Below are 23,351 nucleotides of genomic sequence, written 5' to 3'. Positions count from 1 at the left end.
CGTCATCCTGGGACATATGATGCACACGTGCATGGTGTATAGCTGTTCTAGAAGGAGTCAAGGCAAATCCCATTTTTATGGCTCCAGTTTTTAAATCCCAGGAAGACTTTACAGAAGGAGACTGACAAGAGGGACAGGTGGATATTGGCTCCAACTTGGTGACAAGTTTTCAACCTCAGCTGCATTCTTACAACAGGGGAGTGAAGAGCAGCTGGTAGCCTGGGAGCCACTCTTCTACAGATGGAAATCTTGCGGCGGAGAGAAGAATGTCCTCTCTGGCTCCCCAGCTTTATGAACAAAGAGCACAACTTAAAAGAGGTTGAACCTACTGTTTGATCTAAATGGTGCTTTATTCTGCCTTCCCTCTCTCCCATCTTTTGTATTATAGTCTTAGTGATTTGTGTTTAGAAAAGAATATAAAGTTTCCCCATTTATAGTTAGTCAATGATTTCTCTAAATTCAGTATGTTCTTCTAAAGACCCACCCCTCACATTTGGGAGGTTTGGGGCAAGAATATAAATAAGGCCCACCCATCATATATCTAAATACTCATCAGTTAGAAATCAAATTAACACACTGTTAAACAGGAGATGTTCTTTCCGCTAACCTGGACTTGCCTACCAGAGTAGGGACATGTAAAGGAAATCAGTCCCCTTCTTCTCCCATCACTGGCTCTGTTCCATATAGCCAAGGGCTTCATGTGCACACGGTATGGACGCCCCAAATCACATGTCTAGGCTCCATCCACACCTCCTTGCCGAGAGCTGCCCCTTGGTCACCTTAGGCCTAGAAACTCTAGAAACAGATTGAGGACTATTTGGGCTGGGAGTTCTGTGGTCCTAGAGTTCAGAAAGTGGTCCAGAGGGTAAGCTCAGGCTCTGAGGGGGCACATCCCTTCACCTGCAGTAGGGAGAGGGTAGGTCTGGAAGAGAGCCGGAGAGTGGCCCTCGTCAGCATGAAGCTTGGGACAAGGGCCCTTTTACCTGGGTCTAAGGACAGTACTTTTCTTTGAAACCTCAAAGTCTATAATATTGTTCCCTCTATGTCCAGACGGGGAGGAAGACATTGTGGCTGACTTCTAAGTTCTCCATTTAATTAAGAATGGTTAAAGCCAGTAATTATTTAGCTAGTGTTTATGGCCCATCTGCTCTCAAACTGGGAACGATTTCAGTAGAGACAAGGTAAACTCTTTACTGCTGCACATAAAATATGAAATCCGGTGGTTCAACATGGAGATCACTCCTCCCCTGCACTTCTATAGGCTTCAGAAGGGTGACAGCAAATGTGGACTGACCTCCTCATAGTTCATTATATTTGACAGGACTTTGGTCTGAAAGGTAAATGGCATCCATTATTCTAATCCTATAAATAAGGGAACCTGGAAAACACTTTCACTTTATGGTTACTTCAAATACACAATAAACTAGGAAAGCAGCCAGTAGTAGATGCAAGAGTTCTACTGGTGCTTAGAAATCAGTGAAATACAGGTTGAGACAGAACACGGAACCAAAAAGATCTGAATGACGTTGCCTCTCGGTATATCTAATAGAAATTTAAAAGGAGGAGCAGGGGGAGGAATCCCCATTTGCATTTTTCAGAGAATCACCCATAAATTAGTGGTGTGATGTAGGTGAAAAACCCCGCATAGTGTTAGTAGGAAAGCTAATGCTACATAGATTTTTACTGTAAGGTCCAGGGGGATCCAGCCAAGTGGAAAAATAGCTGAGTTATGGTGGAAACCAGTCACCTTGTTAAAACTGAACAAGCAGATGTTTAGGAAAAGAATAGCATGAGAGACTTGTTTCTTGCCTGCTGAACACAAGCATTCACTGTGAACACAGAGAAAAGAAATCTTTGGGACAAGTATAGAGGATGATAAAAATTGGTGGATTTGAATGTTTAAAAACTAACCTATGTCACAAGTCCATTCTGGGTTTCACGATATAGTCAAGGAGAGCTACATTTTGAGCTACAATTATGCTACATTCCTTAGAACAAACTTAGTTGAGGTGTTTGTCTCAGTACGGAGTCTATAGCAATTCAGACTAGGATAAGTCTGCATAGATGGAGGATATATTCACTTTTCCTATATAATTATTTTCCCCTAAAGAAGAGTGAATTAGACTAAAAAGAGTGGATACAGATCACTCTCATTCCCAAATAAAAACCTTTGGTGATTGTTGTGACAGTGAATAAGAGAGGTTCAGAGTAAAAGATCATAGATCTTGACTTTAAAAGAATAGTATTTACCAAAAATACTCATAAAATTTGATCTGAAAAATATAAAGAGTATTTACATTCATAAAAATGAAATAAATACTCATGAGTGGCTTCCTGTTGCTTTGGGGATAAAAACCCAGGCCCCTCCCTGCCTACCCAGCCTCATCTTCCAAATGTCTCTGCTCTGCTCTGATCGCATTGTTACCTAACCTTCTCTTTGTCCCTCCAACACCACACCTTTCTCTCTCACTCACAGTGTCTGATTTGCTTCCTTCTCTTACCTAAACCCTTCTCTTTCCAGTCTCAACTTCAGTGTTATTTTCCCAGGGACCTTTCTCCATTTACCAGTCTGGTTAGGGCTTCTATTGGACACTTCCATGAAACACTGTAGCTTTCTTTCTGTGCAGAAATAAAAATTTCTATCATAGGATGATCCTGGCCTTTTCCCTCTCAACTGCTAAAGAGTGTGCTAGTTTGTTTGTTCCACTCTCACACCTTGCAGGGGGATTTTGAGATACTGTGGGGGGAAAGTGGAAGTGGAGAAGATACCAGGGAGGTGAGAAATGGGGAACAAAGCAGAAATAAAGGACTGATGTGGCCTCAGGCTGGGGGCTGAGATGTTTTGTGGTTTCAAGGAGTGAGGCAAGTGACGAGGAGAGGGAATTCGTGGATGTGTTGCTGAATATAAGTATTTCTTCCCTGGAGGTACCTGTTAGTTCCTGGACTACGTTCTTTGCAGCAAGGCTGAGACTGGATCACACGTGTCCTGGTGTGAGCAACATTTCTTGCTGTGTACAGTTGTGTAATTGCTTTATGCTTTTCTCTTCCTCCCTACCCCCAAGACCACAGGGCAGGGCTCATGTCTGTGTTCTTCAGAGCTAAGTCCCCAGTGCCTAGGATAGGGTCTGGCCCATGGTAAACACTCAGTAAGTGATAACCGAATGGACAAACGAATACATGAACGTGTCAATCCATTCTGTTTTAGATTTCTAATCTCTAACTATCACCCTTAGCCTCAGTGACAAAATTATGCTCTACTCAGCCAAAGTTCTCTAGAAGATATTCTGAGCTGGTTTCCAAATGCCTGTCATTAGAAACTTTTAAAATAAGCTATTTTTTCCTCACCACATTTCTATGACATTAAAAGGTGCAGGGATTGAATATTAACATGATTCTTGTAATTGAAATGAAACTCACCCAATACTCATATTCTTTTCAAAGCATTAAAATATTTGCTGAAAGAATCCTATCTTGGTGCACTTGTTAGCTAAGAGTTTCTCTCTATTGAAGAACAAGACAAAGCCAGTGAATGTACCTAATGCTGCCACTTACTGAGAACTTACTGTAGGCTTAGCAGTGTGGTATTGCTATCCACAGGCTACATCATTTGAACACATAAACAATATTTTGAGGTAGGTGTTAGTTCCTGATTTTTACCAATGAGGAAACTAAGTCTGAGTGGCTTGCCCAGGCCTCCTAAGTTAGAAAATAGTGGAGCTGGGATTCAAACCTAGGCCTGCTGAGTCCAAAGTTTAATGCTGGTGAGAGGCAACATTCATTTTTTAATTTTGAGGAATTAGCTACCTAACTGATTAAGAGTTTAGTTGACTTGTAATTATAACAGCAAATCAGAGTTCACAGTCTTGCTCTGCTTCTCTTTTCCAGAGATCACCTCCCTCATCCTGCCTCCAATCCACACTGTCAATTCTGGAACTTCCCTGCTATTTACTACATGGCTAGATAAAGACAATGCATAGTTAATGTACTTCCCAAGGAGCCTTATGTTAGTTGAGTAACTTGACAGAAGTCCAAAACAGCACAAAAAATCCACTTTCAGCCAGGAATTTTTGGTTGTCAATTTAGTATACTAACTAGTCCTCTGGCTTCTGCAATTTCATCCTCTGTGTTATTAGTTCTCTGTGTTTATCTAGATCATCTAGAAATTTTTCTCCCCATTGAAAGGATCACCCTATCCTCTTTTTAAAGACTTATGGAACAAAATATACATATTGAGGGCAGCCAAAAATTGGTCCTAGGAAAAAAATTGTTTATTGTTGTATGTACACACACACACAGAGTCAGTTCTTGTTATTTGTGGTAGCTGTGTTCAGTAAAACTCTGAGTTAGTGAACACTGAACCTAAGGGAAATATAGGGCCAGGTTCCTGTGAGCCTCTGGTCACATTTTCATCAACCAATCAATACAGAACTTTGTTTTACGTGTGTTTCTATTTAAAGATGCTTTATTTAATATGAAATTGACTTATTAACTTTGAACAATTTACCTTCACCCAGTAGTCAAGGGTTTGATTTCTTTTCACACTGTTTGGTTTTCTTTTGATGTGCACAATGAAACAAATGTTAAGAAATCTCAGACAGGCGAGTTTTAATGTTTGGGATAGAAAAAGTAAGCAAATGACTAGGGGAAATGTGCTGGTAGCATGAGTGGCCTGGAGATTTGGAGGAAGGAGGCCTGAGTAGGAATTTTTCACATGAATTATCACATTTTCCATATTTGACCCTCACCATCACTCAGTGGCTTAGCTAGAAAATAGATTATCTCTTTTTAAAAAGATTTATTTGAAAACAACACAAAACTGAGGCCCAGATAGGGTTAAGTAACTTACTAAGACAAAATGGCTCAGTAGGCTAGGCCAAGAACAGGAAACACTAGATTTTCCCCATAATTATTGCATGGGTAAGGGTAGACCACTCTGCTATCTGTGGTTCGTTTCCTTTTCCTCCTTGTGGTGTAAAAGAGTCTGAGAAGCATACATTGAAAAGTTCTAGAAATCCCTTAAAAAAAACTTTGCATAAAATATTAGTAACTTAGCTTTCTAGTCCTTTGGCTTAAGTCAAGACTCAGCTGAGGCTTATATTTCTTTCTGTCACCCGAGGTAAAAGCAATGAGAAAGGCAGGAGGCGACCTAGGAAAGAGCGATGTTGAGGAGGAGAGTCAGATGGAAGCAGGGCTGGAGTGTGCTCAGACAGCCTCACCCGCTTCCAAGAATCTCTGTTCCTTCTGACGCTTGAACTCTCCTGGTAGTGTGATCAGCCATTCCTGTTCGTCTGGGACTTGGTGGGGGGGATTCCCAGGATATCGGGCTTTTAGCGCTAAAACCAGGGGAGTCCTGAGCAAATCAGGATGAGCCAGTCACCCTTCTCTCTCTCTCTCTCTCTCTTTTTTTTTACACAAGCTAGTTTTCAGTTTTCTCTCCATCTTTAGAAAAGATCACTGTTTCTTCATTAAGAACCGCATTCAATTGCGGTTGACTTGCATTTAGGGGCCATTGTATGAAAAACACGTATCTTAGATAACAGACTCATGCTCAGTAAGGTGAGATGCTCACAGTATAAGAGAGTGTCAAGAACAGAATATGGGGCTTCCCTGGTGGTGCAGTGGTTGAGAATCCGCCTGCCAATGCAGGGGACACGGGTTCGAGCCCTGGTCTGGGAAGATCCCACATGCCGCGGAGCAACTGGGCCCGTGAGCCACAACTACTGAATCTGCATGTCTGGAGCCTGTGCTCTGCAACAAGAGAGGCCGCGACAGTGAGAGGCCCGTGCACCACGATGAAGAGTGGCCCCCGCTCGCCGCAACTAGAGAAAGCCCTCGAACAGAAACGAAGACCCAACACAGCCAAAAATAAATAAATTAATTAATTAATTTTTAAAAAAAAAGAACAGAATATGTCCTAAGAAATAGCAGATCTTACCGTAGCTCAAGCTTACATGGGGTTACAAATTCATTGAGAGGAACAGCCAGAGAACTGCAGGCATTGTTTAAATTATTTATCTTTTTACCATCCCCACTCCTTACTCCACAAGCGTGTATAATTAAATTCACATAATTTAAATCCCTCTACTGAAAAAGGCATCTGGATGTAGAAGACTGATCTAGCAGTCAAAGACCTCAGGGAATGTGAAGAGCGGCTTGGAGGTGAGCAGTTGTTAAAAACAAGTGTGACACACATAAGATAGGAAGCTTCCAATCACAGTTTTGGCTGAAGCTCCAAAGCTGAGAATAAAACAGTACATGCCCAGTCACAACCATGCACCAAGGTAGATACTGAATTGTCTCTTCAGGACATGCTACATGATGGAGGTCAAAGAAGCTAGGAGAAAAGATATTTGGCGAGAGCCTTGTGGTATGAGTAACCAGTACTCCTGTGGGCAAAGGGAGCGGGTGTATTTGGGTTGTACACATTCATGCCATAATCTACATGAGAGAGGCTACAATGAGCCCACCTGGAAACTTGACTCCTGACCCCTGGAGTTGAGGATGCATGTGTGCTGATACTGACACACAGCTGAGAAGACTAAAAGGAAGAACCATGTACTTTCACTGACTGCAAGGAAAGGATGCCTGAGTTTTCCTTTGAAGCAAGTGAAGCCATTGGGATTGGGGACAGGGGAAAGGGGGACAGACTCAGCCTGGAGCCAAGTGAAAAGTCATCTTGCCAAGAGGACTAGCTGGAGGGTTATGGAACCCCAACAGAGAGAGTCTGGAGTGTACTGCCAAATGCTCAGGGGATTAGAGTTGGGGTTATTAGTGACCAGCAGAGAAAAAGGCCCCTTCCTTTTAAAAATGTAGACTTCTGAGAAAACTTCAAAACCACTCTGCTAGAGAAAGTTCCATCTGTAATCAACTGCCAAGCTCAGAGTGTTCCAGTGTCAGATAACAATGGCACCAGCCATCATAACCATCACTGTGGGCTTTCCCATAATACCCTCTTCCCTTGGTGTAGACCTTGGAAATGTCAGGGGTGCTGACAGGATGCTGGGATAGAAGAAGGTGAAATTAGGAGGGAGAATAAAAGCTGACACTTACCATTTTCTTCCACTCTGTCCACCACACAAAGCCTTCCAGGTCTAAAGGGTTTTGAACTGGTAGAGGAAAGTCTCTATGTTAGATAAAAGTTGGAAATTTTGATGATTTCACACTACTGGATATCTTAACTATTCAAAAATAACTTCTTGGGGCAGACAGTGATTGGAGCCATGAAGAAAATGATGGAAAAGTTATAGGACCAGTTCACAATTTCATCCAAAGGATAGGAAGAAACTAGTTCTTAGATTGGATTTAAAGGGACTGTGTATGTGTGTGTGTGTCGAGAGTGACAGAAAAAGAGAGAGAGAGAGTGAGCTCTACCTAGTTCGGCCTGTTTAACAGCAGTTGGTGTTTACATTGTGCTTATTACGTGCCTGGCACTGTTCTGTTTCATGGGATAAATCATTTAATGCTCACAGCAACTCTATGAAACAGGAACTATTATTTCTCTGATTTTGCAGATGAGGAACTTGAGGCCCGGAGAGGTTAAGGAATTTGCCCAGGTCACACACCCAATAAGTAGAGAAGTTGGGGTTAAAACCCAGATGTATAGCTTAGGAGTTCATACTCCTAATCACCGAACACTTTGCTTGTTCTCTGAGAAAATGCTTACAAAAAGATGCTGTGGGACTCACAGGAAAAGGGTTTGTGAATGAGCAAGTTAGAGCAATGGTCTGGAAGCACCTCTTATGAAGTAGGAGGACGCCAATGGCCAGCACCTTGGAACTCCAACTGGAACTTGAGTGCAAGGTTATTGTGGGGCTGCTGTAGGTTTTCACCCCCAGAGGACTCTCAGTAGACCTGGGATGGGGGGCTGCCACTTCTGGCCAACAGGGAAGACTTCCTTAGACATGGGTCCATTGAAGGGCTTTCTTTCTGAATATCACCTATTCTATTTTTTCCCCCTTTGAATTATTTGCCTCCGCTCTGGCCCCCACTGTCTGAGCTCCTTTCTCTCCTGAGTCATCAGAGTGCTAACATTCAAAGCCATTATTTCATTATGACTCTCCTTCAACTCCAAGACTGAACCTAAAAGCTTTTCTGATTAAGTAAGTACTAAGTACCATATTTCATGCATAACGCTCACCTTTGCATACAAGGACTCCAGACATCACAGTTCCAGAATGTGCCCCAAACTATTTGATCTGATTAATTATTCTAATAAAGATGTGTTTCCATAATGAATTAGACATAATGGAGAATATATGAATGAAAAATTCTGTAGATACATTATTGCAGAGTTAAAATTTTCCAACCTTGAAAGTCAATGAATACAAAGTCATAGTTTTCATGAACTCTATTACTCTCTCACACTTTTTATATCACTACAATATAATGAAAATTATTTCATTGCATTCACGCAAAATTTAATGTCAAAATAATGAGGTTGCACTGAGGCTTACTGCAGGAAAACTAAGAAACTTGAATCCTCTTTTCTTTGTCCATTCATTCTGGCCATACCACCTAAAGTGCCCTACCCCATCCGGCTAGTCAGCTGTGAGAAGAAGGTATCAGGAAATAGTGAGGAATCAGAGAAAGAAAGGAGTGTTGGGAAGTCAACTCAAAGTCACCCAGGAGGGGGCTGGGTTCTCCTTCTTTTCCACTCTAATCTCGCATCTTCCAGCTTGGAGTTGAATTCTTAAAAGAGTAAAACTTGGATAGGTTCAATATGAAATTCAAGTCTTTCTAAATTAATTTTTATTTTTATCAAACTAACATATGTACATAGTTAAAATGCAAAGGATATAAAATCCCACATAACACTCTAAACTGAGTCTAAAATAATTCAGTTGGTTATAATATGGGGTGGCAGTATTGTGAAGGTAGTAAAATAATAAGGATGAGTCTAGAACAGAGCATAGGAACCAGTCACCAATTCATTCCATTATATTGGAATTCATGTTATTGGGAGGTGTGTCATCAATGGGTTTTCCCATAGTTTAAAAATTCATAAGTACAAGCAGCAATTCCCCCCATGCCCTTTCATACCCCTAGTTCCAGAGTGTAGACCTAATCTTCAACATCTTGAGCTGTTCCTGCTGGTATTGACGTTTACATCCTAATATTTTGGGGTAAATCAGGTCAAATTATTGTGATATCTGAATATTACTCACTGAACAGTTAAGTAATATACCAAAATTTTGGTTTCTTTTTGCATAATGTCTTTTATGAACTTTTACTTATTCAGTTTATTATATATTTATCCTCAATTCTTTCCACATGAGCCATGAGATCTGCCTTATATAAATTTCATTTTCCAAATGCACAAATATATCAGAATATCATCTCTTTATCATGTAAAGTTTAAGTTTACCTTCAGGGTGGCAGTGAATCAACACCAGGTTTGCTGTGCTCTGGTGTTACACCAAAAAATGAATGAGAAAACAACAGAGACTGGTCAGCTTTAGAGTCTTATTCCATCAAATGATTGAGAAAACTCTACTGCTTGCTGTAGATTTTTACTACCTTAGACGAATTACTCTATATTTTTAGTTTTTGAAAACAGAATAAATATTAAATTCTAGACTTGAAAGAGACTTCATTCATTCATTTGTTTTTTTTAAACAGATGTTTTCATCTGGTATTTTCCAACACTTATTCAACTATTTTTGATCTACCAAAATGGCAATTTCATGTGAGCCAAAGAGCTGCTGTATGTCTGGCACGCTGCTAAGTGCGTAGTCAGAATAGTCTTATCCAGTCCCTCACCTTACAAATGAGAAGGGAAAACAAAGCTGGCTTGTAAAGTCCATCGATAAAGCTGTTATAAGAACAATAAAGAATAATACATTTCTAAGAGCTAAACAAAAATATGATTGTTAGCATGTGCATTGGAGGTGTAGTTTTACTTCCTGCGGATTTACAGTTCCTATGGCACTGTTTATTTTCCTGGTACTTTACTGCTCTAAATTTGAATATGTTGCTGAAGTCCTATGTCATAGGTACTTTAAAAAAATTTAAAAACCTCCCTAAAGTGTAAACAAATAAAAACATTATACAGTGGGAGAATCTGAAAACCTGCCTATTTATTTTCATGTTAAGGTGGAAAAATCTTTAGCCTCCTGGGTAAATATTCATTATCTTAATTGACTTCTGGCTGGTTAAGTCTTCAGAAGGGTAAAAAAAATAGTCTGTGGGTAAAATACATTTGCTGGAAACTACAGGACTGGAACGAAAGCAACACCTGAGTTTCACTCTGAAACCAGAAAATCTAATACGATAGTAATGATTTCATCATGCTGCTTTTTCCAGGCATGATCAATAAAAGAGGGGAAGTCAAGTCCTACTTTGAAAACTGGAGTTCCATAAAGAATAAAGTATAAGAGCTGAAAAAGAAATCAGAGCTACATTAATTTGGAAGTACACGCTGGTAAGAGAAAGTCCAAACAGAGGAGTGTGAAGAGGAATGGAAAGAAACAAAACTGTTCCATTAAAAAGGTGTTTAAAGGGCTTATTCTCCCTCAGTGCGCATGCATATAAATTCCATTAGTGTTAATAGGACCTAACTGCATGACTCATGGGGAGAATAGAGTGACTTGTGTATATGTGGTTAAATGAAGTCTAGAAAAAGTCAATTAAAAACCACAGATGATAGTTCAGGAGTCTAACAGACTTACAGGTATCTGCAAGAAAGGCATTTAATTTTAATCAATGGAATAATGCGTTTTTCTTTTGCTAAAGACAGAAGTTATAAAAATGGCAAAGGGAAAATAAACCCAAATTTAGTTCTCAAAATCATTGCTTAAAGTTAAGGGATGTATTCTTGCTCTCCAGATGGTAAAATTGATCCCTTGTGAAGGATTTATAATTTGCCTTCAAATTGGAATACTGAGTTATGTAAGGAATTCAAACCATTGTCCATTTTTCCTAGCCTTCACAGTCAGAAAGAAGAGAGAGAAAGAGGGGATAGAAAGAGAGAGAGAGAAAGAGAGAGAGACAGAGACTCATTTACACAGAAACAAAACTCTGGCTTTTGATTATTTACAAAAGGGAGCATAATCAAACCAGACTTTAAAGAAAATGCATAATGGTACACAAACTAGTAGATGGAAATCTCTTAATCAAGGGAGAAATTATTTCTGGAAGAAAACTTGCAATCACTTTGCTGTAGTTCAAGTGAACAATAAAGTTCTTTATCCAGAAGAGATAGAAAACTAAAGGTGTTTTTCTTTCTACTGATACATATATCAATAGAAAAAAGTCAGGGGTTACACATAAAGGTTTTCTTTTTGAGTATTTACTACTTCTGTCTTATAAGCCGTATGTTATTTGAAACCAGGCATACTGTAATCCTTTACTTTAGTCCTCATATTTCTGCTTGTATTAAATAGGTGCTCAAACATTTAAATAAAGAAGAATAAGTGAACACGAAGGGGGGGATTGGAAGAAAAAAGTCTTACCTGAAGTGTTTTCTTTGAAGTGTCTTATCTTTCCTCTGCTTTTGGAAAAAGTTGAATTTAGCACTGAGAAATGCTTCAGACAAATTGAATACGTAAGAATTGACGTGATCTCTTTTCTAGTAAAAGGAACTACGTTTAAGAAGAAGAACGTGAGTGAAGTCTCTTTTGGTTAAGTTTAATAAGAAGCAGATCTTAGAGGGACTTGATATCATGCACTTGCATTAAGCTTTAATCCTTCACTCTATACCTCCAATAGTATGGTACTGAAGTCATACTTCCTGTTGTAAAGCAGTAAGTCTCTAATATTGCTATCTCCTTCCCATCCACTTTATTTTTCATCATTTAAAAGGGTTCTTTATATTTTAGGATCTAACACAGCAATACTTTTGAAATAGAAGGTTTATAAAATTTGCACATTCACAGCACTGGCACCAGATGTACATACATGTCTGTGACTGTTTAATCAACCAGCTCCAAGTTAGGAAAAGTTAAATATGGAAAGTCTAAGAAGATTATGTGGTGTGTAATGTCATTTCTTTACTGATAGTGCATGTAAGGTAGTACCAGAAATAGAAGGGTGAATTTAGTTTTAATGTAAATACTAATTAGCACAGTGAAGTTGCTAAGATGGGGCTACTGGGAGCGCAGGGATAGAGGGTGGAATGGGAAGCGGAAAATTGTCTCAGTGGAGTGGGAGGTGGGTGGGTTATGCACCACAAATTAAAAGGGGATTAAGAAGGGCTTTGCAGTACCAAGAGTTGGGAAGGATGCGGAGCACCTGGACCTCCCATACACAGATGGTGGGAGTGTCAGTTGTTGTGACCACTTTGAAAATGGTGTAGCAGTATCTTTTAAAGCTGAACACTTGCAAAGCGTATAAACCAGCCATCTCCTAGATACATGCGCAACAGAAATGCACAGAAATTCACCTAAAGACTCGGGCAAGTATATAATAGAAACTATACCTGTAATAGCCAAAAAACTGGATCCAACCTAAATATGAATCAGTTGGAAAGTGAATAAATAAATTGTGTTACATTCAAGCAAAGAAATACATACGGTAACAGGAATAAATATGGATACCACGTGTAACAATATGAATGAGTCTCACAAACATAGCATTGAGCAAAGCAGTCGGGGGAAAGACAAGTCTGTACTGTTTGATTCCATTTATAGAAAGTTAAAAAGAAGCAAGTCGGTCTAAACTATTAGGTTGCAGTTCTCTCCTGGGGAATGGCAGAGGGAATTGTGGCTGTTTCTTAATCGGGGCACAGGTTACCCAGCTGTGTTCACTTTGTGAGCAGTTATGGAGCTGTACACTTATGATTTGTGCAGTTTACTATTTTTGGATGCATGTTAACCTTCAATAAAAAATTTACCCTTGTCCTCAGGTAAGTATAGGCCCCATGGAAGCTTGGGAACTCAAGCCCTAAGGGAAGAACTTTAGGAAGGAAGGGTGATGGAGAGCTTCAAACAGAAAGAAAATTTGGGAGAGTGCTGTGGTCAGTGCATCCAGTCGGTCATTACTTAGGGGAATAAATTAGCATTTGGATAAAACCTGAAGTCATGATAAATAATAATATAGACTCACCATTAATATTGAAAAAATCTGAGGAGGTCTAAGCTTGAGTCAGAATAGACACAAATATAGGTTTCAAATGAATAAGACCAGAGGCAGGGACAGGATGAAATGCCAGGGTTCAAAAAGCCAACTGTCGAGGTATGAACAGAGTATCACACAGTAGCTTGGAATGGCCAGCCGAACCGAGTGTGCTTAAAGTTTTCTTGCCCATGCTTGAGGCCTAGCCAGCTTTTTACAGTTTATGCAGAAGACTGAGAAAGAGAACGACATGACTTACCATTTTATTTATAAATCAGTTATCACATGGTCATACCCTATACTTGCAAATTTCCCCGTTTTTCAAACTATGCTCTGACGTCCACTTGTAAAACATGATGTAGCAAGTATACCAGCTTTTATCTACTCATTTCATTCCCAGTCTCTCATTGATGCAGGGTTATAGTTAAGACTGTCAAAGGCCCCAAATAAAATTCTTACTGGTTTATGGATCCTAGGTAAAGTGAAGCAATAATAAGAGCTAGCAATTATTGAGTGCTTGTTGTATATGAGGCACTGTCCTCAGCAATTTGCATATATATTGTCTTGTTTAATTCTCACAACTATCCTGAAACTTAAGAGGAAAAGGTGCAGAGTGACAAGGGGCAGAGCCAGGGCTCAAGGCCAGGTTAGTCTGACTTCAAACTGTATGCGGTTTTATTGTGTCAACTATATTTAACCGTCAGACATAAAAATGCTTTGAAATCTCAGTGAATGTACCTGCAAGTCTTCCTTAGCTCAGCTCCTACCAAAAAGAGGTCATCCTCACCACCGCCCCGCTAGATCCCTTTTTTTCAATCATGAGAGCTGGAGCACATCCACAGAAAGCACTCAGAAGGGAAGGGAGGCATTGGGAGATCTTTCTCAGGAAAGCCTGGACCATCAGGCAATGTTGGCAAAGACATCAGCACAATACAGCTCCTGTACACTCGAATGGAGCCCCTTAGAGTAACTCTCTCTCTCTGTGCTGCCAGCCTTCAACTCTCCCCACTCCCACATGCAGTGTCTGTTTCCCTTTGATCATTCTCCAATGCGAGCTGTATTCTCTTCTTTTCTTTCCCCAATAGTCTATGACAAATAGAGCCTGATGCTTTTCTCTTTGGGGGAGAACAAGGAGTGGTGGATCTTTAAATACGCCATTTCTTCATCTCTGTGGGGACAGGATCAATACACAGAGATCATAAACCTACATACCTACAGAAAGGACATTTATTTAAATGACTGAAAGCGGTGGTGGTAAGGCCTTATTGTCTAGATTTTTTATAGAGAAAAATAGGGATAAAGTGTGTGTGTGTGTGTGTGTGTATGTGTAGGGGGTGTGGATTTGAAGGCCCAAAATTCACTGATTCCAAGGAGAAGGGCTGAAAGCTGCATTTATAGGCCATTTTTCATTAGACTGAGAAAGTGAAACATGCAGGGTGTGAAGGATGATGGTGGGGGACTGATGGGAAAAGTGGCCAAAGGGAGAAATTAAGCTCTCCCCAGGGATGCGGTGTCTACTTAGCCCCAGCTGATGGTTGCCAGTTGGCAATGAGAACGGTTGCCAGATCTTCTGAGTTTTCAGAAGATGGAAATCCAGATTTTTTTTAAAATGGGAAATCTCCTATTTTTAAAACGCTGTGTGAGCCAAACCAAACACGATTGTGGGCCGAATTCAGTCTGTGGCCTACCATTTTGAGACCTTTGATTTATAGTCTTCCCAAAACATGACATTTCTGTTCCAATTTGTAATCTCAAGGCTTGTTCCTTTCAGACTCAGTTCATTTTCAGTACTTTGCCTTCCTCCTTCACTCCTTTATTATTTACACACGTCTGACTCCCCCTCAAGAAGATATTCTGTTGATGGCACGATTTGCATCTTTTTCAGTTTTGTAACTTCTCCATGGTTTTCTATAGTGCTTTAAATAGTGCAGCACTCAGTCAGTGCTGGTTTAACAAGTGTTTGTTAAATAATGCATTCTCAAAGCTAGTCCAGGGAAACTTGAAGCTCTACATGAGGTCCATTTGCTGAAACACGATTTGCCTAAAAACAAGTATCTGAAAGCCATTTTGGGATTTCCACTGTCAGTGATAGTCAACTATAATTCAGCCCAAGTTTCTTGTAAAATCAACTAAAACATCTTGACAAAATATAGAAAACATCTTATTAAGAACATCAAAGACCTAACAAGATAGTGAGGAATTGCTTTGAGAGAACAGGGAGAGTGTAAAAGCGCACACTGGTGAACAGATACATTTTTTATCCTGAGGGCATTTGCCATGAATGGGAGGGGACAGCGGCCAGGAGGAACAGGTCAATAAGTGGGTCAGGAATGGAGAAAAGATGGAGACCTTGGAGACTCACCCACTGCCCCTTGGCAGGGACTCTCCCCATGTCCTACCTCCCCTGCACCCAACATTAGCTACGTGACCTTTCTGGGGAAACAGCTGAGCAGTGCTTTAGGCTTTAGAGAGACAAGAGTAGTAACTCAGAAACATCTGGTCAGAAACCTCATGAGACACACCCTTTGCCCTGGGAGAAGTTGGTGACTTGACTTTCTAACGCTTGTAACTTCCTTTCCTTGAACTCACTCGGATAAGGCTAATCCTAAGTGAAATGATTCTTGAATTTGTGGTTAATGGAACTGTTAAAGCTCTACAAAGTTGGGACTTCCCTGGTAGTCCAGTGGGTAAGTCTCTGCGCTCCCAATGCGGGGTGTCTGCGCTCCATCCCTGGTCGGGGAACTAGATCCCGCATGCATGCCGCAACTAAGAGTTTGCATGCTGCGACTAAGAGTCTGCACGCCTCAGCGAAGAGTCCACATGCCGCAACTAAGACCTGGCACAGCCAGAATAAACAAATAATAATTAAATTAAAAAAAAAAAAAAAAGCTCTGCAAAGTGTGCTGAACATTAGCCTGAGGCAGTACTGTTCTTACCCTCCGGGCCTCACCTTTTGAGAACCCCTGTTTATATCCTTCTCCAGCTAGTGCCCTCCCCACAGAGTGAAGGTCCACCAGGCCAAGGGCATGTACTACCTACTGCTGCTTCTGTACTCTCTCCCCGAGCCCCCGAGCCCCCGTCCCCCCAACCATGCTCAGGATACTGAACAGTGGAATTCCCTACCAGATGATGCCAAAGCCCATTTCCCAGGCCTCCACAGGCTTCTTCTTCGGACCCCTTCTCCAAAGGGCCTATCTTGCCATGGGGGTGTGCATCTCCGGGCCCCAGAGAGAGGCCAATGGGTAGGTTGTGTGTATGTGTGTGTGGACAGACTTTGACTGTGAGGTTGGGTCCCCAACAAGACCTTGTGGTGCTTGATTGTAGGACTCAAAGCAGGTTGCTAATCACTAGGGTCACTGAATATTTTGTAGTCTTGAGTAGTTCCCTGACTACGGGGCAGGGTTTAGATGCACCACATTGAAAGATGCATATAATTATCAACATGTGAGGCTTGAGTTCTTTAGCCATTTGAATCAGATTTACTTTTGTAAGTGATACTTTTCTAACTGTTATCTAGATAGGTTTTGTATTCATTATATTCTAGCCTGTAATTTGTATAAATTCACCATCTGTTGTCATTAAAAGTGTTCGTAAGGTTAAAAAAAAAGTTTACTGAAAAGAAACAATCAATCATTCTAGGAACTTCGTGAAGCTGAGGTTGTGTAAGGGTCCCTGAATTGTATTTGTTGTTATGATAACATGAGATAGCCAATTCATTGACAAAACTGTACTTCACATCAGTCTTGCTGTAAGACCTGGAGTCCTCAATCAGAGAAAGTTCCTATTCAGGTGTGAGATGTGTAATAGATGCCTATGTAATGGGTGGCCTGGAAAACTTAATACATGAGGTGATTAAAATATCCAGCCTACCTGGATCTTTGCCCACAGCCCACTGCCAGACCCCCTCCTGATGCCACACTCTAACCACTTGCAACGATTTTCATTGAATACTAACTTCTAGGAATTTACTTAAATACGTGTCTTAGATCCAGACATATTAGTGACAAGAGTAAGAACATGTCCATCATGTTAGCAATGAGCTAAATATCCCTTGCTTATTATAGTAAATGACATCTCAAAAAGTGAGACCTCAAATATTCTTTGCAGTGTCAACATGCTTGAGGAAAACTTGTTATTGCTTTTCACAAACAAGCACTTTTGCTTTTAATAATAATTATTTACGGATGTTGAAATAACATGTCAAACACATCATGTTGGGAGAACTGAATAAAATTTGTTAAAAAAATTTTTTTCTCCTAAAAAGCTATTAACTCTAACTGTAATAGTATATTTCAATTTTTACACATGTCTGTGGTAGATACGTTGTATGAATGAGATGCTAAATAAACCCTGATGATTTTAATGTTCTCGTTTTGTTGAATACTTGGTTTAATGGAAAGAGGTTAATAATCAAGTTTTTTTTCTATTTTTAAAAATTGAGGTAAAATTCACATAATGTACAATTAACCATTTTAAAATATACAATTCAGTGTCATTTAGTGTATTCACAATGTTGTGCAATGACCACCTCTCTCCAGTTTCAAAATTTTTCATCACCCTGGAGAAAAACCCCTATGCCCATTAGTAATCATTGCCCATTTTCCCTTCCCCCGCATCTCCTGGTAACTACTAATCTGCTTTTGTTCTCTATGGATTTGCCTATTCTGGGTATATCATATAAAAGGAGTCATGCAATATGTGACCTTTTGTGTTTGGCTTCTTTCACTTACCGTGATGTTTTCGAGGTTCATCCAAGCTGTAGCATTTATCAGTACTTGGTTCCTTTTCATGGCTGAATAATATTCTATTGTATACATCATGATTTGTCCATCAGCTAATGAGTCTTTGAGTTGTTTCTCCTTTTTGACTATTATAAATATGCAGTAAACATTCATGTACAAGTTTCTGTGTGGATATATGTTTTCATTTTCCTTCAGCATACACCTAGGAGTGGAATTATTGTGTTATATGATAATTCTATATTTAACTTTTTGAGAAACTGCCAAAACATAGCCAAGTTTTATATACTCTGATTACTTTTGAATTTTAAACAATATATTGCATCTTATTTATTTATTTATGGCTGTGTTTGGTCTTCATTGCCGTGCTCAGGCTTCTCTCTAGTTGTGGCGCGTGGGCTTCTCTCTAGTTGTGGCGTGCGGGTTTTTTCTCTCCGTAGTTTTGGTGTGCGGGCTCCAGAGCACGTGGGCTCTGTCGTTTGTGGCACATGGGCTCTCTCGAGGCGCGTGAGCTCAGTAGTTGTGGCGTGCGGGCTTAGTTGCCCCGTGGCATGTGGGATCTTAGTTCCCCGACCAGGGATGGAACCCGCGTCCCCTGCATTGTAAGGTGGACTCTTTACCACTGGACCACCAGGGAAGTCCCTATATTGCATCTTTTTTAATAGCTTTATTGAGATATAGTTCACATATCATGAAGTTCACCCACTTAAAGCATACTATTCAGTGATTTTTAGTATATTCACAGGGTTGTGCAACCATAACTACAATTTTAGAACATTTTTATCACCCTCAAAACAAACTTTGTACCCTTTAGCAGTCACCTCCCATCCCCTCCATTACCCCCAAGCCTAGGCAATCACTAATCTACTCTCTATATATACAGATTTGCCTATTTTGGATATATGGTAAAAATGGAATCATACAATATGTGGTCTTTTGTGACTGGCTTCTTTCACTTAGCATAATGTTTTTAAGGATCATCCACACTGTAGCATGTATCAAGTACTTCATTCCTTTTATAGCTGAATAATAGTCCATTGTATGGATATACCATATTTTATTTATTCATCTATCAGTTGATAGGGATTTGTGTTGTTTCCGCTTATTGGCCATTCTGAATAATGCTGCTATAAACATATGTGTACAAGTTTTGGGGTAGACATATGTTTTCACTTCTTTTGCAGATATACCTAGGAGTGGAATCCCTGGGTTATATGGTACCTCTATGTTTAACTTTTTAAAGAACTGCCAGATTCTTCCAAAGTCTGTACTGTTTTGCATTTCCACTAGCAGTGAATGAAAGTTCCAATTTCTCCACATCTTCTTTTTTTTTTTAAGATTTTTTTTTTTGATGTGGACGATTTTTAAAGTCTTTATTGAATTTGTTACAATCTTGCTTCTGTTTTGTGGTTTTTTTTGGTATTTTGGCCACAAGGCATGTGGGATCTTAGCTTCCCACCCAGGGATCGAACCTGCACCGCCTACGTTGGAAGGTGAAGTCTTAACCACTGGACCACCAGGGAAGTTCCTCTCCACATCTTTAATAACATTTGTTATTATCAGTCTTTTTATTATAGCCATCCTAGTGAGTGTGAAGTGATATCTTGTTGCAGTTTTGATTCATGTTTCCCTGATGGTTAATGATGTTGTGTATTTTTTCATGTACTTATTGGCCACTTGTGTATCTTCTTCGGAAAAATGTCTATTCAGATCCTTTGCCCATTTAAAAATTGGGCTGTCTTTTTATTATTGCCGTGTAAGAGTTCTTTGTATTTTCTAAATGCAAGTCCCTCATCAAATATACGATTTGCAAATATTTTCTACCACTTTGTGGTTTGTTTTCACATTCTTGATCTTTGAAACACAAAAGTTTTAAATTTTGATGAAGTCCAGTTTACCTATTTTTTCTTTTGTTGCTTGTGCAGTTGATGTTGTATCTAAGAAATCATTGTCCAAACCAAAGTCATGAAGATTTACCCCTATGGTCCTTCTAAGGACATTATAGATTTAAGGCTTTAATTATTTTAGGTTAATTTTTATAATATAATGTGAAGTAGGGGCCAATTTTATTCTTTTGCATGTGTATATCCAATTGTTTAAGTGATACTATATATTATTTTTTCTAAAACTATAAACGTTTTCCATACTAATACTTTTTTTTTTTTTTTTGGCCATATTGCCCCATTTATGCCTGTGTTACCATCCCTCTTCCACAAACTGAAAACCTGGAGTTACTCATCTTCTTTCCTTGAATATTTTATCCCTGGGCTCACCACTCTCTATCACTACTCCTTTGAAAATTTTCTAATTATTTCAATGTCCATGTAGATGATTATTCCAATAACCTGGTGTCTCAGTTTTGTTTTTTTTTTTAACCTAATTATTTTGTTGTACGGCTTACCTCAGCCACTTGCCTCCAAGGTCATATTCTAGATCAGTAGTCCTCGATTAGAATTAGAATTAGCTCTCAATTAGAACTGGCTGGGGAGCTTTTAAGCAATACCAATGACAGTCCTCCTCCAGCATAATTACATCAAAATCTCCTGGGATATGACCTGAGCATCATTATTTCTAATGTGACACCAGGATTGAGAAACATTGCCCCAGACATTGCCATCACCAATAACTTTAATACTTTTCTTATATCGAGTATTCCACTCTTCAGTTGCCACCTGCTAATTTTCCCTCTCACTGCTTTGAATAGACCAATTCCAATAAATCTTCTACTGGGATCTACAGTCCATTCACCTTAGCATCATTTCATTGTCTCTCATACCTCTAGTGTCTATACTTTCCTTATGTGGTAGTCTGTTATACTGATGGCCCCCAAGTGAATCATGCCTCCAGTATTCATGCCTTTGTGTAGCGCCCCACACCTCGTCCCCTGCTCGAAACAGTGTTAGCTATGTGACTTGCTTTAACCACTAACATGTGGTGGAAATGACACTACTCTCTGAGAAGAAGCCCAGCTACCCTGCTGGAGAGACCATGTGAAAAGACCATGTGACCTCCTTGCTTTTCCTCACACAGCCTGGGTATATACCCTCTTTAGGGCCTTAGCCTGTTCCCACTTTTTCTGCAGTACTCTCCCCCCAGATATTTACATTATCCGCATGTCTCACTCCATCATCATCTTCTGGTCTTTGCTCAATGCAATGTAATAAGTGCTGTAATTGAGTAAATTTTGCTCATCTTGCTGAAATGTCAACTAACATATATCTGTGAGAATATGGGAAGATAAGCAAATAATAAAAAGTTTTACAGTGCCCATTTTGGTGAGGATATGGAAAAAGGGAAACTGTTATGTGTTGATGGTGGGTGTTTAAATTGATACAATAGCTTTGGAGAGTAATTTGGCATTATCTAGCAAAGTTGATCATGTATATATATATCCTGTATGAAGTAGCAATATAGCTCTGGTGGTTTTAAAATATGTTCACAAATTCTTTGATAGGTCTCCCTTTAATAGGTGGGCTTAGTTCTCCTCTCCTTGAGTAGGGGCTGGATTTAGGGACTCACTTCTAATGAATAGATATGATGGAAAGGACAGTGTGTGACTTCCAAGACTAGGTCATAGGAGGCAATAAGTTTTCTTCTTTACCCTTTCTCTTAGATCACTTGCTCTGTGGGGAAGCCAGTTGCCATGTCATAAGAACACTCAAGCAGCCCTTTAGAGAGACCCAAGTGGCAAAAAACTGAGGTCTCCTGACAAGAGGCAGGGAAAAAAAATTTCTTGCCGACAGGCATGTGAATAAGCCATCTTGGAAGAGGATTCTCCTGACCCAGTCAGGCTTCAGATGATCACAGCCCCAGCTGACATCTTGGCCACAACTCCATGCAAGAACCACCCAGCTAAGTCATTCCCAAATTCCTGTTCCACAGAGACTGTGAAATAATAAAATTGTGTTTGCAAATATCTTTTCCCATTATGTGGCTTGTCTTTTCACTCATCTTAAGATGTGCTTTCTTTTTTAATAAACTGAAGTTCTTAACAATGTATTCCAGTTTATCAATCGTTTCTTCTATGGCTAGTGCTTTCTGTGTCTTATTTAAAAAACCCTGTCTTAACCTAAGGTCATGAAGATATTCTCCTATATTATGTTCTAAATGCTTTATATTATTACCTTTTATACTTAGCTTATAAGCCATCTCCTTTTAATTTTTGTTTATTCTATGAAGAAAGGATTCAATTTTATTTTTTTCTGTGTGAATATACAATTGTCCTAGCATAATTGATTGAAAAGCCCATCTTTTCCTCACTGCTCTTCAATGTCATTTCTTTTCCATATTAATGCCTATGTGTGGGTTTGTTTCTATTCTCTTTATTCTATTCCTTTGGTTTAATTTCTGTCCCTGCTGCAATACCAAACCGTGTTGATCGCTATACCTTTATAATATATTTCTGTATCTGATAGATCCCAGTCCTCCTTTTGTTCTTCTTTTTCGTGAAAAGTATTGTAGCCATCTCTAAGTAAAAAGAGTATTACTTATGGTTTTTGAAATATAAAAAATAAAAAACTTGCATATGCATATTCATAGAAGTTTCATGTATATAGCAAAAACTGGAAACGATTCAAAGGTCCACCAACATGTGAATAAATGAACAAGTTGTTGTATACAATGCAATATTACTCTGCAATAAAAATGAACAAATAGCATTATATAAACACTATGGATAAATCTCAAAAACATTATGTTGGGCAAAGGAAGCTAGGCACATAAGAATACATACCTTATGCTTCTATTTGTATGAAGTTCTAGAACATGCAAAACTAATCTAAAATGACATAAAACACATCAATGGTGGCCTGGGGTAAGGAATTCTTCAAATCATTCAATAGCTGAAAGGTTGCCCTGATGCTATTCTATTCTGACAAACCAGATAGGACTAAAATCATGATTGGGATGTACAGGTGCCCCATGGTATAAGAAGGTACATTTTCTGGCCCTTCAGCATCTGTGGATCAGCAGATTTTGACACTTTTAAAGTAATCATAATAGCACCTATAAAATCTAAAATTTATATTGCACTTAATATCTACCAGGCATTGTAATGCTTTACATATCCCATCCCATTTATTCACTGCAAAAGATTTTATGGGTAAGTGTTATTATCTTTGTTTTACTCATGAGAAGACTGAGGTACAGAAAAGTCAAGTAATTTACCCAAAATCACACAGCTATCAAATGGCAGAGCTGGATTATGAACGTAGGCAGTCTGGCCTTGGAGTTTGTACTTGTAACCATGATCTGAATCAATGCTACAAACATGTTTTGTCTGCTTAGCATTATAACAAAAAGTTGATTTGATAAGTTCAATGAAATGTTGTTTCTTGTTAGAATTAGCAATATAACTGGCAAATTTGGGGGAAAAATCCTTTAAGTGAAGTTATAACCCCACATAATTTAAGGTTTAAGAAAAAAATTCACCTCCTCCCTCCCGCCAAACAAAACAAAACAAAACAAAAACGAAACAACAAACCACATAAAACTGACTGCAGAGAGGAATGGGATTTTGGAGGACTTGTATTATCCAGATTATTAGATTCATACAGTTATAAG

At 39.3% G+C, this 23,351-nt stretch overlaps 1 protein-coding gene across 3 annotated transcripts in view; it reads left to right on the top strand.

Annotated features, from left to right (window-relative positions):
• Positions 1-21,788, top strand: part of LOC309627322 (uncharacterized protein) — a 92,066-nt gene extending 70,278 nt beyond the window's left edge. For all 3 annotated transcript variants that reach the window (XR_014243672.1, XR_014243673.1, XM_082389190.1), the window contains one exon: positions 21,403-21,788. Coding sequence is in view for 1 of the 3 variants with exons in the window: in XM_082389190.1 (XP_082245316.1) it covers positions 21,403-21,463 (61 nt within the window). In the remaining 2 variants the exon portion in view is untranslated. The remainder of the gene's footprint in view (positions 1-21,402) is intronic.
• Positions 21,789-23,351: the final 1,563 nt, after the last annotated feature.

The sequence above is a fragment of the Balaenoptera borealis genome (genome assembly GCF_965194805.1).
Source record: "Balaenoptera borealis genome assembly, chromosome: 4".
In the NCBI taxonomy this organism is placed as follows: domain Eukaryota; kingdom Metazoa; phylum Chordata; class Mammalia; order Artiodactyla; family Balaenopteridae; genus Balaenoptera; species Balaenoptera borealis.
Note: the sequence above shows the minus strand (reverse complement) of the source record. Positions and strands in the feature narration are given on the sequence as shown.